Source organism: Hipposideros armiger, unplaced genomic scaffold (assembly GCF_001890085.2).
Source record: "Hipposideros armiger isolate ML-2016 unplaced genomic scaffold, ASM189008v1 scaffold_540, whole genome shotgun sequence".
Taxonomy (NCBI): domain Eukaryota; kingdom Metazoa; phylum Chordata; class Mammalia; order Chiroptera; family Hipposideridae; genus Hipposideros; species Hipposideros armiger.
Window position 1 is genome coordinate 724,801 of NW_017731890.1, and position 16,577 is coordinate 741,377.

Genomic DNA, 16,577 nt, shown 5'->3' on the forward strand with positions numbered 1-16,577 from the left:
GTGTGTGTGTGTGTGTGTGTACACAGTGTGTGTGTGTGTGTGTGTGTGTGTGTACACGCCAGTCTAGGTAAACCATAGGTATATGGTATGGATTGATTCAGCATCTACTACGAGTGCCAGGCTTATTTCTAAGCACTATGTGTGTGCATATGTATGTGTATACACATATATGTGATTTATTTGAAACTCATATTTATAACTTCTGTATGAGTTCAGTGAACATTATGGGATTTAATTTGTATAGAATGTACATAGTAGGTGCTTAAGAAACAATAGCTGTATGTGTATGCTCCCACCAACTGATAGGAATTGATTCAGCCATCACTTATTAGGCACCTACTATGTGCTGGGTGTTATGCAAGCACCGGTGATAACAGGAGTGAGTGAGATCCGTGGTTCCCCCCATCAAGTTTATAGTCTAGAGTAGAGAGAGAGATTCTTTAGTGCTTGCTCCATGCCAGGTGCTGTATCTAAGTGCACAGGGAAATGGTGCATGTAAGCATGATATCACTTATTCCCTATGCAGTCCAGTGCGATCAATGTAATTAATGTCCCCATTTGACCGAGGAGGAAACAGAAGCTCAGAAAGATGAGGTCAGTGCCTAAGGTGTGGCTGACCTCAGAACCCATGATTTTCATGATGATGCTCTATGGTCCATGTGGATCCAGGCAGGATCTTTGCGATGTGGGGTACAAGGTGCTCAGACAGGAGAAGCAGAGGGACTGGGGGAGCCCAGAGGAGGGGTCTCTAACCCAGCTAAGGTTGGGGGAGGAAGGCGGTTCAGGCAGTCTTCTCGAAGGAGGCGATGGCTGAGCTGAGCCCTGAGGGACGAGTAAGAACTGGCCAGGGAAGAGTGGGAAAACATGTCACGGTCACTCGCGAATAATTTCTATGCCAGGCCAGCCTCCCCTTGAAGCCTTTTCTTGTCCAGCCTTCCTCTGAGCTGGTGGAGGTCTCCCTTTCCGCACCATTGCTTGGTTTCTGGATTAGGCCATTTTCCATTAGTTGAAGCCCCTCACTCAAGGGTGAGCCTCGGCTTTGACCCCTCAGCAAGCTAGCCAGGGCCACTGCGGCCTGTGCTAATAGGGGCAGTTCTGAGCATAGCTGCAGGCAGGCACATACGTGTCAGCCTCAGCAAGAGGCCTCTAGGGACCATCCCCCCATGTCTATCCACTGGCCCAGTTGCCTGAGATCACCAAATGCCAGGCTGAGCCCTTTCACGGTGATACCCCCTCTTCTTTCTGCAGTTTATTTCCGAGCCCTGGTAAATTTCACTCACTCCATCGACTACAGCCCTCAGCTGGAGGATGCAAGCTCCGAGGCATTCCGAGAGGTGTCCGAGGCAGTGGTAGACACGGTGAGGTGAAGGGGCTCTGGGGAGCTCCCCGGATGTGGCAGGGCAGGACTGAGGATGAGGTGAAGGTATCTAGAGGCTGATGGTGCTATGTCCCTCCCCAGCTGGAGTCAGAGTACTTGAAGATTCCCGGAGACCAGATTGTCAGTGTGGTGTTCATCAAGTGAGAAGGGGCCCCCGGGGGCTGGTGAGGGACTGGCGGGTAACCCGGAGGGAGCTGGCAAGGATCGGGGAAAGCCTGGGTACCAAGAGGGGAGACAGGACAGGCCTAATCGCGTGAATCTCTACTGGTGGAAATTTAGGAATTGGTGCGGGGACAGTTTGGACCTTAACTTTCCTGCTTGGGGTATAGGCTCTCCGGGAGCAGGGCAGGGGTCAAGCGATCAGGCCTAAGCATCAGGCAGGCTGGGGGCTGAGGGAGGAGCCGAGACCTCAGCCATCTTCCTCACCCTGCTCCCCTGCCCCTTGCTCCCTGCCCATCCCTAGGGAGCTGGACGGCTGGGTCTTTGTGGAGCTGGATGTGGGCTCCGAAGGGAATGCGGACGGGGCTCAGATTCAGGAGGTGCTGCGCACGGTCATCTCCAGTGGCTCCATCGCCTCCTATATCACCTCTCCCCAAGGATTCCAGTTTCGACGCCTGGGCACAGGTGAGCCCACCCTGGAGCCTGGGATCACCTCCTCCAGTTTCTCAGACTCGTGTGGGTCCCCTTTGAGTGTCCCCACCATGGGCTGTCTTTGTTTGGGCTTGCACACCACTAGGAACAGGGAGCTCACCACCTTTATGAGTCTGACCCATCAATCTATGTAATCTTGGCTTGGGATGAGCATAATCTGTTTCTTCTAACTGTTAGGCCCAATTTCTGCTCTCTATCGACCTCTATACATTGACAATAAGTTGATAATTCCTTTCCTCATGTAGTACTTTCAGGTGCAAAACACTTTTGTGTTTAACAATAACCAACAATTATTTACTGAGCTCTGATTATATGCACTCTGCAAGGCCCTTATTATATCCAGCCTCCCGTTCAGTCTTTACAAGAATTCCTGTGAAGTAGGGGTTATTCCTCCTGTTTTAGAGATGAAGGTAATGAGGCCCAAACAGGAAAAATGGCTTGTCCAGACCCACATATACAGATAATGGAAAAGCCAGAGCTTAAACCAACCCCTGTGTCTATGCCCACCTTGCCAGAATCAGTGACAGGATGAGATGAGAAACTGAGGCTCAGAGAGACTAGGAAATTGGCCGAAAGTCACACAGCTGTTAGATGCAAAGGCCAGGCCTCCTTGCTCTGAGCCGGCTCAGGGTCCTTTTCACTGCACCCCCTGTCTTCTGTTTTGACTCCCTGAGTCTTTTCTTCTCTAGGCCAAACAGTTCTGGTTTATTCCTCACAGGTTATGGTTCTCAGCCCTGCCTCCATCTCAGTCCCCTCCCCTGGAAAGGCCCCAACATGTTACCATCTGACTCAGTGGAACCCAGAACTGAACAAACTCCAACCCTTCCATGGTGTAGCCCGATCAGAAAAAAATAGTGAAACCATTGCGTCTTTCATTCTGCCCTTAAAACCCAGAGATCAAGTTCACTCTTTTAGCATCCTCAGGCCCAAGTCTGAAGATTGCTGGGGGTCCAGCTCACTTTTCAGCCAAACTTCCTGGCCTAGGGATGGTAGGATGGGCCTGGCTCAGCCCTGCAGCCCATAGCTCCCGGGCCCCAGGTGGGATGGCTGCTGATCACACCTTCCTTTCCAGCACAGACACCCCCGCCCCCCTTGGCCGCAGTGGCGGCTGCAGTCACACCAGGTGAGCGTGTAAGCCAGACCCAGGCCCAGCCGGGTAACTAAAGTTAATGGATGGAGGGGAAGGAAGGATGAAGGCAAGATGGCTGGGCATAGCCCGCCAGCCACCCCTTCTCCCCTTCCTCTTTGTCCTTGCTGGACCGGGTTGTGGCTTGCTTGTGTGTGACGTGGTGGCTGCATGTATGTGGCATGTTAACTGTGTGGGGTCTGTGTTAGGGCAGGGTGAGGCTACTGCCACATATCCCATGTCCCGTGTGTGCTGTGGATGTGCCCACCATCTGCTCCTTGCCCTCGCTGAGTCTGCCAGAAATCACATGGCCTGATGCAGGGCACCAGCCCACTCCCAGCCCCGCGGTGCCTGTGCCGTCCATGCCACCTTCCACCAACCTTCCACCTGCCTCTCTGACTCCCTCCAACCCCGCAGTGGCCCACATCCCGAGAGTCTGCACCGAGAAGGAGTTCGCCTGCCACAGCCACAATGAGTGCGTGGCCCTGGAATATCGCTGTGACCGGAGGCCTGACTGCAGGGACATGTCTGATGAGCTCAATTGTGGTGAGGGGCTATCTGGGGACACAGTGGCCTGCAGGCGCCAGGGGAAGGTCGGGGTATGCCTGCGCCTCCAAGTTAATCTGGGCTGTGAAGTTTTGGTGCAGGCAGAGGGGTCTGAGGGAGGTGGACAGGGACACAGAAGTGTGATAACAGGGTCAAGGGCGAGGGGCATTGGATGTGGCAGGGAGGGCCTGGGGAGTTGGGGGCAAGGGGGGAGGAGCCACCCCTTCGTGCCAATGTCAAGTGGGCTCTGTCCACAGAGGAGCCAGTCCCAGAGTTCAGCTCCCTCCCACCCCTTCTGACAGAGACATCAACTATACTGCCCCAGCCAGAGGCAACCACCACGCGGCAGCTACCGGTCACCCCCGCCCCCCAGCCACTGTTCCCCAGTATAGTCAGGCCCATGGCCTGTGGTCCCCATGAGGCCACGTGCCGCAGCGGGCACTGCATCCCCAAAGACTATGTCTGTGATGGGCAGGAGGACTGCAAGGATGGCAGTGATGAGCTGAACTGTGGTGAGGACTGTGCAGGGGCGGAGGTGGGGGGCACAGGGTATGGGGGAGCTTGCCACGGAGGGTCTCTGGCTGAACCCTGCCTGGCCCACCCAGAAGCCCCTCCACCCTGTGAGCCCAACGAGTTCGCCTGTGGAAACGGGCACTGTGTCCTCAAGCTGTGGCGCTGTGATGGCGAACCTGACTGTGAGGACCGCACCGATGAGGTCAACTGCCGTAAGTGTCCCAGGCTCCACCTGGAGCCCTCACCCCGCCCAGGCCTAGTTCTCTCTACCCCGTCCCATCTTGGGCAGGTTTGTTTGCTCTCCCTGGCTGAGTGATGTAGACCCTGGGGACAAACTTTAAAGTTTATCTCTCTCTGACCCCAACATGGCTGTGGCAAGGAGGGCCTGGGGAGTGTTGGGGCAAAGAGGGGAAGAGCCACACCTTCGTGCCAATGTCAAGTGGGCTAAGTCCACAGAGGAGCCAGTCCCAGAGTTCAGCTCCATCCCACGACTTCTGACAGAGACATCAAATGAGCTGGCCTTTGTAGCAAGCAGTGCGGCCAGACTTCCCGTGATTAATGTCTCTTTTATTTCTTTTCTTTATTTTGTTACCATGAATCTTGTCTTTGTTATTTGTACTTGTGTGTTGTTCAGATAAGTGGTTAAGAGGGCTTGATACACCAGAGCCCCTTGATGATGGGGTCCTTGATGTGTATGTGAGTCAAAGCCTTCCCTGTATGGACCTAGAGGATTTTCACCCAGAGCTGGTCCTTAGTTATTTGTCCTTCCATCATCTCAGCTCTTATCCATCTATCCATTGAACCATCCATTGTCCACCTGTCCATTCATCCATCTGTCCAACATTCTTCTTTCCTCCCATCCATCTATCCACCCACCCATTTATCCAACTATCTGTCCATCTGTTGTCTCTCTATCTGCACAGCTCTTCATCTGTCCATCCACGCATCTCTCCAACATCCTTCCTCCTGTCTACCTTGCCATCCATTCATCATACATCCATTCATTGTCCATTTTCCAGCTCTCCATTCATTGTCCCTCCATCTGTTGTCCATCTGTCCATCTATCCATTTGTTCAACATCCTTCCTCCCATCCACCTCTCTATCCATTTATCATCCTTCCATCATCCTTCTTTCCTGCTCTCTATCTATCCGTCCATCTATCCATATAGCCAACATCTTTCCTCCCTCCTGCCCATCTATCCAACCACCTGTCTATCCCAGGGGTCGGCAAACTGTGGCTCGCGAGCCACATGCGGCTCTTTGGGTACATTCTGTCTCAAAAGTTTGCAGACCCCTGGAAGAGCCAATCCTGTCCCTTACAATAATTTAAAAATTATTTGAGCGCCATAAATATATTTTTCCATAATCACCATGATGTGAAGAATATCCTTTAAAATTTTTATAAATGAAACTATGATAGTTTTATTTTCATTTTCAATTTTACTTCAGAGCCACATGTACATACCCAAAAAGCCGCATGTGGCTCGCGAGCCGCAGGTCGCTGAACCCTGGCGGCTCTTCCGTCTCAAAAGTTTGCCCATCCCTGATCTAGCCATTGCCCTTCTAGCCATCTGACATCCATCCATTTAGTCAATGTTACAGGCGTTATGACTGTTAAACGGGTGAGGTTGGAGAGTCAGGGACCATAATGGATAGCACCTCATGTGGCCTGTCCTTTGAGGTGAAGCCTGGGGCTTGTCAGTCTGAGATTGAGGATAATCTTCAAGCCATGTCTCTGTGATCGTGGGTCACATGTCTAAGTGCATGGTGACATTTCTCCTGTCCGCTTGTCCAGCTTCCTCTCCTTACCGTTCCTCGCCTACCCTACTCCAAAGTAAACACTGCAGAGAGGCAGCATTGTGCCCCAGACTGGCAGTGTTTTATGATGACTTTCCTGTGGCTCGAAGCTTGCCTGACAACCTGGGCCCTGGGGAGAGACGAAGTAATTGAGGGGTTTAGTTGAAAAGCCCTTCTCAGAGGCCTCTGCTGGGAAACAGTCAAAGGAAGTCCTTGTTGATAGAGCTCAGGACAGAGAACGCGAAAGCGGGACGGCTTTGGGGACTTGTAGAATGTTGGGACAGAGGCCCCTGAGGTAGTGTCAGCAGACAGCTACCTCCTGGCCTGCTCTCGGTTCCTTCCCTGTGGAAGTGTGGCCTCCACTCCTGTACCACTCTACACTCTCCTTTCCTGTCTGTGTATCTGTCCCAAGCTCAGTCTCCCTGAGGAAGGACATCAGTCACTGTCTACTAGAAATGCCTAGCTGGGGCCCAGGCCTAGCGCCAGGCCAACTCCAGGCCTCTGGCCAGTCCACAGGTGGCTGCCTCAGGTCAGGTGCCTCCCCTGGGCCAGGGAGAGGGGTACAGAGCAGCTGTGGCAGGCCCCTTGCAAGGCCTTTCCAGTAGAGAGCTGCCCTGTGCAGTACCCAGAGTCCAGAGATACCAGCCATTTGGCTGTGCCTTTGGCTTCTGAGGGTGGCCACATATGGGAGGAACTGATTGACTGTGACATGCCAGGTACAACTCTATTTTAGGGAATGCAGGTGGAGTGAGTGTGTGTGTGTCGGGGGTGGGGGGCGGGGCAGTCAGGGTAATGTGACGAGCCGTTTGATAGAAGACTGGTGACCATGACATTGTGAGCAGTGTTGTGGCAGCAGTGTCTGTGTCTGGTCAGGGCAGCTGTGTGTCATGTAGGCGAGCTAAGAGAGAGAGATCCTGGGAACCCCTGGGGGAGGTGGACAGGGGAGGCTGTGGGCGTAGGTCAGACATGGAGGTGGTCCTTCCTAAGGGCAGTGCCTGCTGCCCACACCACCTGCCTCTGTCCCTAGCTGTGAAGCGCCCCGAGGACGTGTGCGAGCCCAGGCAGTTCCGCTGTGTCTCCACGAACAAGTGCATCTCGGCCAGCTTCCACTGTGACGAGGAGAACGACTGTCTCGACCACAGTGACGAGTTTGGCTGCAGTGAGCAGGGAGCTGGGGGCGAGCTGGGGGGGGCCCTGGGCTGGGTTCCAGGGGCCCCGCTCCACAGTCTCAGCCTTGACTCTGCCCTGCCTGACTGCTCTGAGTCACTCCCCCTACTCCTCCTCCCTTTGCCCCTCACACCCCTCACTCCTACTCCCGTCTCCCAGTGCCCCCCCAGGTGGTGACCCCTCCCCAGGAGTTAATCCAGGCTTCCCGGGGCCAGACAGTGACCTTCACCTGCGTGGCCATCGGCGTCCCCACCCCCATCATCAACTGGCGGCTCAACTGGGGCCACATCCCCTCTCATCCCAGGTGCAGCTCTGGGTCCGGGTGGAGGCTGGGACTGTATGGGAGGCTGAGCCAGGGGCCCAGGCCTGACCCCGCCTCTGTTTCGGGGCCCACCAGGGTGACAGTAACCAGCGAGGGAGGCCGTAGCACACTAACCATCCGAGATGTGAAGGAGGCCGACCAGGGCGCCTACACCTGTGAGGCCATGAACGCCCGGGGCATGGTGTTCGGCATTCCAGACGGTGTCCTCGAACTCATTCCTCAGCGAGGTGCCACCAGCGGGCCGGAGGGCACCGGGCATGGGGGTGGAGCCGGGGCTGCCTGCCAGGGGGCCAGCAGCAGCCCATTCTCATGCCGCCCAACAGGGCCCTGCCCCGATGGGCACTTCTTCCTGGAGCACAGCGCCTCCTGCCTGCCCTGCTTCTGCTTTGGCGTCACCAACGTGTGCCAGAGCAGCCGCCGCTTCCGAGACCAGATCCGGCTGCGCTTTGACCAGCCCGACGACTTCAAGGGTGCGTTGGTGGGCGGGCGGGCGCTGCGGCGGGCGGGGTGTGGGCACCGGGCACCCGCCGGCTTAGAGGGAAGGTAGATACGGGAGAGCAGCGTGCGCTGGACACATGGGGCCAGGTTGGGGGAGGGACACAGTGTTGCTGAAGCACTGCTGAGCCCTGTAAGAAGAGCATTTTAGGGGAAACACAAAAACGTTTTTTAGGAAAAGTCAAAATCCACACTTGATATTTGCCCGCTTTGGGTTATAAAGAAAATGGGCTCTGGAGCCAGATTCCTGGTTCAGATCCTGACTCTGACCCTTACTGCCTGTGTGTCCTTGGTCAAGTTCCTATCTTGTGTCTCAGTTTTCTCATCTATAAAATGGGGGGAAAATAATAACTACCTCCCAGGTGGTTGTAAGGACTTAATGGGTTAATATACGTTAGCTCCTCAGCATAGTGCTTGGTCCGTGGTGAGTGCCCAGTATTTCCTAATGTCATCCTCATCATCCTCGTCCTGACAGACCGACAGGTGCCATTGTCCCCGGTGCATTGGGACCCCGGCTTTGGCATCTTCTTAGCCTGAGGTTGACCTCCAGCTGCACCAATTACTGTCTGCGTGACTTTGGGAAAGTCTCTTGGCTTCTCTGGGTCTGTTTTCCCAAACATATTATATAAAAGCAAGCAGCTGGACTCAGTTTCCTCTGGCTCTGAGAAACAGAGTGGCATGGGCCCAGCTGTCAGACACTCCAGGGTTCAAGTCCCATCTCTGTCATTTACCACCTGATGGCAGGCAGCCCTCAGCTCTTTTCCTCCATCATAGAAGAGTAAATGCAAATGGAGGGTTTGGCACCCAACACAGTAAACACTCAACACATGTTGCTTGTTATGTCCCTTCGTTGGCCAAGGAACCTCAGAGTGGCTTGTAAAATGTAATTACCTCCCAAAGTTGTCCCCCAGTGTATTGAGAATAATAATGGCCATGGCCACCACACTCAGTTGGCACCGTGGCTTGACTCCCACAGTCAATAGCCCTGGCAAGGTTGGGGCTGTTTTTATTGTTTTCCTATGAGGACGCCAAGGCTCTGACAGGTTGTGGGGCTTCCCTGGGGTCACACAGCTCTTTAGGGGCAGAACTGGAACCCAGGCCTGTCTGATTGGAATCAGGATGGTCAGGGTGGGAGGGGATTCCAGGGTGAGTAGGTGGTCTGTACATGGATGGTGACAAGGATAGAGGTGACAAGGAAAGTTCCCAGAACTTTCCATCTTTCTGAGTTTTCATCCCTCGAGGCAGGTGTCTTGGGCAGACACGTGCTATGGTCCTCACCCTCCCTCTTGCTACCCGCAGGCGTGAACGTGACAATGCCCGCACAGCCTGGCATGCCACCCCTCTCCTCCACCCAGCTGCAGATCGACCCTGCTCTGGAAGAGTTCCAGCTGGTTGACTTGTCCCGACGCTTCCTGGTCCACGACTCTTTCTGGGCTCTGCCTGAGCAGTTCCTAGGCAACAAGGTGAGGGGCCAGGCTGCCCCCCTGGATAAGGAAAGGGCCGAGCCCCTTCCCACATGCTCAGATCCTGCCCGGGCTCTGCTCCCTCTGAAGCTGTTGGGCAGCAGGGTGGACTCAGCAGCGCAGCCCCCTGTGGGCAGTGGCTGGTTCATCCTGCCCGCCCCTCCTGAGTTGGGAGGTATTTTGACTCAGCCTTCAGAAAGCCCTCCTAGACCGCTCCCACACTTGGGCTGGGTTCAGGGCCCCTCGTCTGGCCTCCCTGGGCACCTTTTGCACAGCATTATCATACTCCCCCGCCATACCAGACTGAGCACCTCAAAGGCAGAGCCTAGGTCCCGCCCATCTCTGTTCCCCTGTGCCCAGCTCCGTGCCAGGCACACGGTGAGCACCAGGTCTTCAGAGTGAGGGAGGAGGGGGACGACTGGACACACAGCGGGCATCAAGCATACCCACGGCTGCCCTGCCCTGATCTGCCCTGTCTTGGCCAGGTGGACTCCTATGGTGGCTCACTGCGCTACAAGGTGCGCTATGAGGTGGCACGTGGCACGCTGGAGCCAGTGCAGCGGCCAGATGTGGTCCTTGTGGGTGCCGGATATCGCCTACTCTCCCGAGGCCACACACCCACTCAGCCCGGTGCTCTGAACCAGCGCCAGGTCCAGCTCTCTGAGGTGGGTAATGCCTAAGCCTTCAGGGGTGGGGGTGAAGGGGACCAGTCTAGGCAGGTGCTAACGCATGCGCCCCCCCCCCCAACACACACACCTTTGTCTACACCCAGGAGCACTGGGTCCATGAGTCTGGCCAGCCAGTGCGGCGGGCGGAGATGATGCAGGTGCTGCAAAGCTTGGAGGCCGTGCTCATCCAAACAGTGTACAACGCCAAGATGGCCAGCGTGGGGCTGAGCGACGTCGCCATGGATACCACTGTCACCTACACCACCAGCCACGGCCGCGCCCACAGCGTAGAGGAGTGCAGGTGCCTGACTCAGCAGGGACCCTGGCGAGGATAGGGGAGAAACAGCAGGGCCTCACAGTTCCTGCAGCCACTGTCTTGGTCCTGTCCCCATAGATGCCCTATTGGCTATTCTGGCTTGTCCTGTGAGAGCTGTGATGCCCACTTCACCCGAGTGCCTGGTGAGCCCTACCTGGGTACCTGCTCTGGCTGCAACTGCAATGGCCACGCCAACTATTGTGACCCTGTGTATGGCCACTGCCTGGTGAGTATTGCCAGCTGGCACTGGGACACTGGCTAGGGGCAGGGGTTAAGGACAGGGTGGGAGGCCCAGGCTGAGGCTTCCTTGTGCCCACAAGCTTAGCACAGCCTCCAGAATGACTGCCTTGACCGCCAGACAAGCTCTCATGACCTCTGGGTGCATTAACAGAGATATAACGTCCAGATAAGGGAAGTGAAAGTCCTATTCTCTTCCACCCTGGTCAGACCAATCCTGGAAAAGACCATGTAAAGTGTGGCTCTTAGCAGGGCAGCCCTAAGAGGAAGGAGCCTATAAATCATATGTTAATTCTTAGAAGTAGTGGACAGAGCGCCGGCCGAGTGACTCAGTTGGGTAAGAGCGCAAGCTCTGAGCAACAGGATCGCTGGTTCGATTCCCACATGGGCCAGTGAGCTGTGCCCAAGCTGATAAAATCTTAAAAAAAAGAAATGAAAAAAAAAGAAATAGTGGAGAGAGCTGGGATTATGGAGCTGACAGAAAAGAAGGCTCAAGCAGGGGAAACTATTATCTCCAAATCTCTGAAGAGCGTCTGGGGTAGAAGGAATGAACTCCAGAGGGCAGACCTGGTCAGTGGGTGTAGATTAGAGAAAGAAGGCAGGTTTAGGCCAGTATAAAGCAGGCATTTGGAACCTTCTGCGGGACGGGCTGCCATGTGCAGTGATGAGCTCCTCATCAGGATGCAGCTGGAGCCTCCCCTGTCTGCAAAGCTGTGGAGCGATTCCTGCCTGATGGGGGAGGCGGAGCCAGACAGCCTCAAGGAGCCCATCTGGTCCAGCGTGGCCCCACAGTAGGGCGGAGGGCTGCTCTACAGAAACTGAGCCACCCCCCTCCCCTTTCCCCCAGAATTGTCAGCACAACACGGAGGGGCCACAGTGCAACAAATGCAAGGCCGGCTTCTTTGGGGACGCTACAAAGGCCACGGCCACTGCCTGCAGGCCCTGCCCTTGCCCATACATCGACGCCTCCCGCAGGTAGGCCCCAGCTCAGGACGGGGCAGATATGTCTGGGGGAGCGGACCGTGCGGCAGGCTAGGGGCATACTCGGGGCAGGGAGGTGGGAGACCTGGCCTGGCTCATCATTGCAGCCCTGCCCCATGTCCTATCCACTTGGTCCCCACAGATTCTCAGATACCTGCTTCCTGGACACAGATGGCCAAGCCACGTGTGATGCATGTGCCCCAGGCTATACAGGCCGCCGCTGTGAGAGGTGAGAGAGGCCAGCGGGGGTTGGGGGGAGCAGGTTGTACCCGGTGGGGACGTGGAAGTGCCACTGACAACCTGCTCTCTCCCCCAGCTGTGCCCCCGGATATGAGGGCAACCCCATCCAGCCAAGTGGGAAGTGCAGGCCCGCCAGTGAGTATCACAGCCCCCATCCCCTGGCACCTCCCTGGGCTGCCCACCAGGCCCCAGACCTGGGGCCCAGCACAAACCCCATGATCCTTGGGAGCGACCCCATCCTGTCCCCGTGTGCCTAGACTATGTCTGTTCCATTCCCACCTACCTGCCAACACCCACTTTGTGCCTCCAGACCAGGAGATTGTGCGCTGTGATGAGCGAGGCAGTGTGGGGACCTCTGGGAAGGCCTGCCGCTGTAAGGTACACATGCGTCCCCTACCCCACTTCGGGGGCCCTGAGTTCCAGCGCACAGTTGGGAGAGGGAGGAAGAAGGCTCCGTCCTCTCCATAGCTCCTTGGCCAGTGGGTGGTGGCCTAGCCGGAGGCCGATGGGCCTGGTGGGCTAGTCTTCCCCCTCAGGAGGTGGCCTAGCATCAGGAAGGGGCATTTGTTAGGAGTCAGGTCACCCGGGTTCGAATCTCAGCTTCTTTGCTAGTCATTCTTTGTGCGACCATTGTATCGGCACTGCACCTTTGCTTTTACCATACTTTAATTCTCACGTGGACATATGGACACAGTGATGTAGGTAATAGCATCACCGATTTACAGGCGAGGAAATGGAGGCTCAGAGGAGGGAAATCATTTGCATGAAGAGTGTCAATGGAAAGATGAACTGGACAGATTGCGGAGTCAAGTACCCCTGACCTTAAATACCAGAGTGGATTAGCAAGCCAAGTGACCTCGTATAAATCATTTTCCACCCCTGAGCCTCAGTTTCCTCATGTGAAGCATGGAGATATCACGTGCCTCTTAAGATACTTAAAGGAGTTAAAGGAGATTATGGTTGAGCAGAAACTAGCAGTGCACGAAACACTCCATAAACAGTAGCAGTAATTATTTTAACCAGGTCGCTATATTTCAAATCTAAACTTATTTTTGAGCCCCCTAGCAACCAAAGAGAAAAGGGAAAAACGTTTGGTTGCGTAAGCTCCCATGAACTGGGACGTATTGTTCATATGGTGGCAACCCTTCATACATGTGCTTTTTCCATGGCTCCGCCCTGACCTTGGGTCCCCATCTAGAATGTGGGCAGATTAGGCTGGAAGCTCCAGGCAGCCCCTCCCGTGGGCCATCCTGCAGCTCCCAGCTCTGTGCCTGCAGAACAACGTAGTGGGGCGCCTATGCAATGAGTGTGTCGCTGGCTCTTTCCACCTGAGTTCTCACAACCCCGATGGCTGCCTCAAGTGCTTCTGCATGGGCGTCAGTCGTCAGTGCGCCAGCTCCTCTTGGAGTCGAGCCCAGGTACCTATGCAAGGCGGGTGGGCGGGCAGACAGGCGGGACTGCCAAGCCCACGGCCGGGTGGACCAAGCGCCAGTTCCAGGCCACAGCTCCATCCTGGCCTCTTCTCCCCTCTCAGGTGCAAGGGGCCTCCGAAGAGCCTGCTCAGTTCAATCTGATCAACGCCGCAGGCACGCACACCACCTCCATGGGCATCTCATCCCCCGGGCCCGGGGAACTGGTCTTCTCCTCCTTCCACAGCCTCCTATCTGAACCCTACTTCTGGAACCTCCCTGAGCGCTTCCGGGGGGACAAGGTGGGCAGGGGATGGGAAGAGAGAGGGAATTCTGGGCAGCAGGAAGAGCAAAGGCTCGGAGTGAGGAGTGTCGTGATTCCTTTGGAGAAGAGGTGGCTGGAGCAGTGGGAGGGCCCCACTGGGGGCCCCAGCTGAGCGCGGTCCACCCTGTGTCCCAGGTGACCTCCTATGGAGGAGAGCTGCGCTTCACAGTGACCCAGACGCCCCAGCCTGGCTCCCTGCCCCTGCACGGGCAGCCCCTGGTGGTCCTGCAGGGCAATGGCATCGTCTTGGAACATCACCCCTCCCGGGAACCCATCCCTGGGCAGCCCAGCACCTACACCGTGCCCTTCCGGGAGGTGAGCAACACTGTCCCTGGAGCCTTCAGGGGAGAGGGCGAGCCCCCTGCTGCTCCTACTCAGGGGTGTCAATATCCCAGGATATCAGGGGGTGCAGCACATGTGTCCTTTCCTTGGCAGCAAGCGTGGCAGCGGCCTGATAGGCAGCCGGCCACGCGGGAGCACCTGCTGATGGCACTGGCGGGCATCGACACCCTCCTGATCCAGGCATCCTACAGCCAGCGGCCAGCTGAGAGCAGGTGCCTGGGACGGGGGCAGGAGGCCAGAAGGGGACTTGAGCAGGCAGCTCCAAGCTCAGCGGTGTGATGCAGTGCAGCCTACTGCCAGCTCCACCTCTTACGGGCTGTGTGGCCATTTCATGCTTCCTTTTCCCTATTTGTAACATGGAGATTATGACAGTACCTCCCTCACAGGGCTTGTCTCAGGTCAGGTTCCCTAGAAGCAAAGCCTGAAATGGGGACCGGGGTGCACGTGATTGACAAGGGGAACCTGGGAGGGAGGGACGGAGGAAAGGAGAGGTGCAGGAGGGAGAAGTGGCCAGGCAAGGAAGTGGTTTCAGGTAATGCCTCAGCCTCATCCCTGTGGAGCTCTGCAGAGTCATCCTCTTTTGAGGCCAAGGGGCTTTTGTACCCTGGGTCAGTCTGTCATTGGTCACCCCAGGGGAGCAGGGTGGTGTGACCTTTCCAGGCGAGGAAGGCACGCATCCTCTGGAAACAGTTGGCAAGTATAAGCCATTTGCCACAGCCCTCACAGCAACTGGGGGATGATCGCCCAGTAGCATCACAGTAGGGTTGTTGGGAGGATGAATGAGATAATCGCCTATAGGACTCCAGGGATGTCTGGCATAGAGCAAGGGTTCATTCATAACGTCTTGTTGCGCCCAGGATCTCTGGCATCAGCATGGATGTGGCTGTGCCGGAGGACACCGGCCAGGACCCTGCGCTGGAAGTAGAACAGTGTACCTGCCCACCTGGGTACCGTGGCCCATCCTGCCAGGTGAGCCCTGGGCCCCACGCACCTGTCCAGCCAGCTCCCTCCGTGGTGCTCCTTGGCCCCTCCTCCTTTAGCACGCCTCACCTCCCCAGGCCCACCCCAGCCCTGTCACCCAATGGTCCCTGCCCAGAACCCAGCCGGGCCAAGGAAGCCCTTCCCACTGTCATCTTCCTGCCCCCAGGACTGTGACACAGGCTACACACGCATGCCCAGCGGCCTCTACCTGGGCACTTGCGAGCGCTGCAGCTGCCATGGCCACACGGAAGTCTGTGAGCCTGAAACGGGTGTCTGCCAGGTGAGTCGCACCCTCCATTCTTCCTACCCCAGGGATCTGTGGCTTCCAGGGGCCCAACCTCAACCCACGCTCTGCCTCTCCAGGGCTGCCAGCACCACACTGAGGGCCCTCAGTGTGAGCAGTGCCAGCCGGGATACTACGGGGACGCCCAGCAGGGCACACCGCAGGACTGCCAGCCATGCCCATGCTATGGACCCCCTGCTGCTGGCCAGTGCGTCCATTTCCTACCTGCAACTGCCCTTTCCTGAAATGTCCACTGCCTCCGCCCAGAATCCCTTGCTCCCAGGCCCTTCTGAGAGCCAATGGTTAAATCCTGGCCTTACCACGTCCTCAATGTGTCATTTTTGTGTGATACACTTCCCTCTCTGGGCCTCAACTTCCTCATCTGTGAAATGGGGGTAATGATATACTCCACCTTGGCCTTGTCACAGGGCCTGGCACAAGGCTGGCCCTCAGAACACAGGAGTTCACATGCCCACCCCTCCTCTCCCTTTTCCCCTGATCTTGAAGGAAGAGCTGCTGACCTTCTAACTGGAATTTTGTCCCCACACTCTCAGGGCCACCCACACTTGCTTTTTGGACACTGATGGCCACCCTACCTGTGACGCGTGCTCCCCAGGCCACAGTGGGCGTCACTGTGAGAGGTAAGGTGGATGGTGGACAGGGCATGGAGTGTGCAGGTGTGGCTGCCCCTGGAGTCAGGCTGGGCCCAGCCTTCCTGACCAGGAGGGGCCAGAAGCCTCATAGTCACCTCACACAGGCCCCCAGAAGACAGCCAGCTTCCCTCCCTGAGAGCCCAAACTCTGAGCCTGGCATATGAGATCCTTGGAGATCTGGGCCTGCAGTTCACCTCTAACCCCCAGCATCCCCTGCCCCAGGCAGGCCAGTCTCCCCAGAAAGCCCCTCATTCTTGTGAAGGTTGTAGGTTCAAGGCCTCATCATGCTAATAACTCACTGCCTCTATGGCCTAGGGCACGCCCCTGCTCTTCTCCCCACTATATCCCCATCTGTAAAATGAGTGACTTAGGTTAATTGGTTTCTTCCTGTCCTGTGAGGTCATTAGGTCCAACGCAGGGTCTCCAGTGCAGTCCCGGACTCACAGCATGTTCCCCAGGGTCCAGCATGTTCTCCAGGAGTCTGTGATTCTACCTTCGATTCATCCAGTGCTTTCTCTCTCCATAGGTGTGCCCCAGGTTACTATGGCAACCCCAGCCAGGGCCAGCCATGCCGAAGTGAGTAGGGCTGGGGATGCCTTTGGGGTCGGGGTACCAGTCTCCCCCAGGGGTGGAGTTAGGACAGAACCTTTGTTCTCCTATGACCTGGGGCAAGTAACTTTTAC

The 16,577-nt window shown here is 56.3% G+C and overlaps 1 protein-coding gene across 6 annotated transcripts in view; it reads left to right on the top strand.

The window, feature by feature from the left end:
- HSPG2 (heparan sulfate proteoglycan 2) overlaps nt 1–16,577 on the top strand; it is a 103,623-nt gene that overhangs the window by 43,347 nt on the left and 43,699 nt on the right. For 4 of the 6 annotated variants that reach the window (XM_019668857.1, XM_019668856.1, XM_019668860.1 and 1 more), the window contains 28 exons: nt 1,249–1,358; nt 1,460–1,518; nt 1,842–2,002; nt 3,102–3,152; nt 3,573–3,701; nt 4,004–4,213; nt 4,307–4,426; nt 7,040–7,171; nt 7,339–7,483; nt 7,577–7,728; nt 7,825–7,971; nt 9,296–9,459; nt 9,945–10,124; nt 10,232–10,428; nt 10,522–10,669; nt 11,528–11,655; nt 11,804–11,890; nt 11,978–12,036; nt 12,212–12,279; nt 13,158–13,319; nt 13,436–13,612; nt 13,771–13,950; nt 14,071–14,189; nt 14,835–14,946; nt 15,125–15,238; nt 15,322–15,449; nt 15,796–15,882; nt 16,421–16,470. In XM_019668857.1, coding sequence (XP_019524402.1) covers nt 1,249–1,358; nt 1,460–1,518; nt 1,842–2,002; nt 3,102–3,152; nt 3,573–3,701; nt 4,004–4,213; nt 4,307–4,426; nt 7,040–7,171; nt 7,339–7,483; nt 7,577–7,728; nt 7,825–7,971; nt 9,296–9,459; nt 9,945–10,124; nt 10,232–10,428; nt 10,522–10,669; nt 11,528–11,655; nt 11,804–11,890; nt 11,978–12,036; nt 12,212–12,279; nt 13,158–13,319; nt 13,436–13,612; nt 13,771–13,950; nt 14,071–14,189; nt 14,835–14,946; nt 15,125–15,238; nt 15,322–15,449; nt 15,796–15,882; nt 16,421–16,470 — 3,576 coding nt within the window. The remainder of the gene's footprint in view (nt 1–1,248; nt 1,359–1,459; nt 1,519–1,841; nt 2,003–3,101; nt 3,153–3,572; nt 3,702–4,003; nt 4,214–4,306; nt 4,427–7,039; nt 7,172–7,338; nt 7,484–7,576; nt 7,729–7,824; nt 7,972–9,295; nt 9,460–9,944; nt 10,125–10,231; nt 10,429–10,521; nt 10,670–11,527; nt 11,656–11,803; nt 11,891–11,977; nt 12,037–12,211; nt 12,280–13,157; nt 13,320–13,435; nt 13,613–13,770; nt 13,951–14,070; nt 14,190–14,834; nt 14,947–15,124; nt 15,239–15,321; nt 15,450–15,795; nt 15,883–16,420; nt 16,471–16,577) is intronic. The other 2 variants (XM_019668858.1, XM_019668855.1) reach the window with 1 other exon arrangement.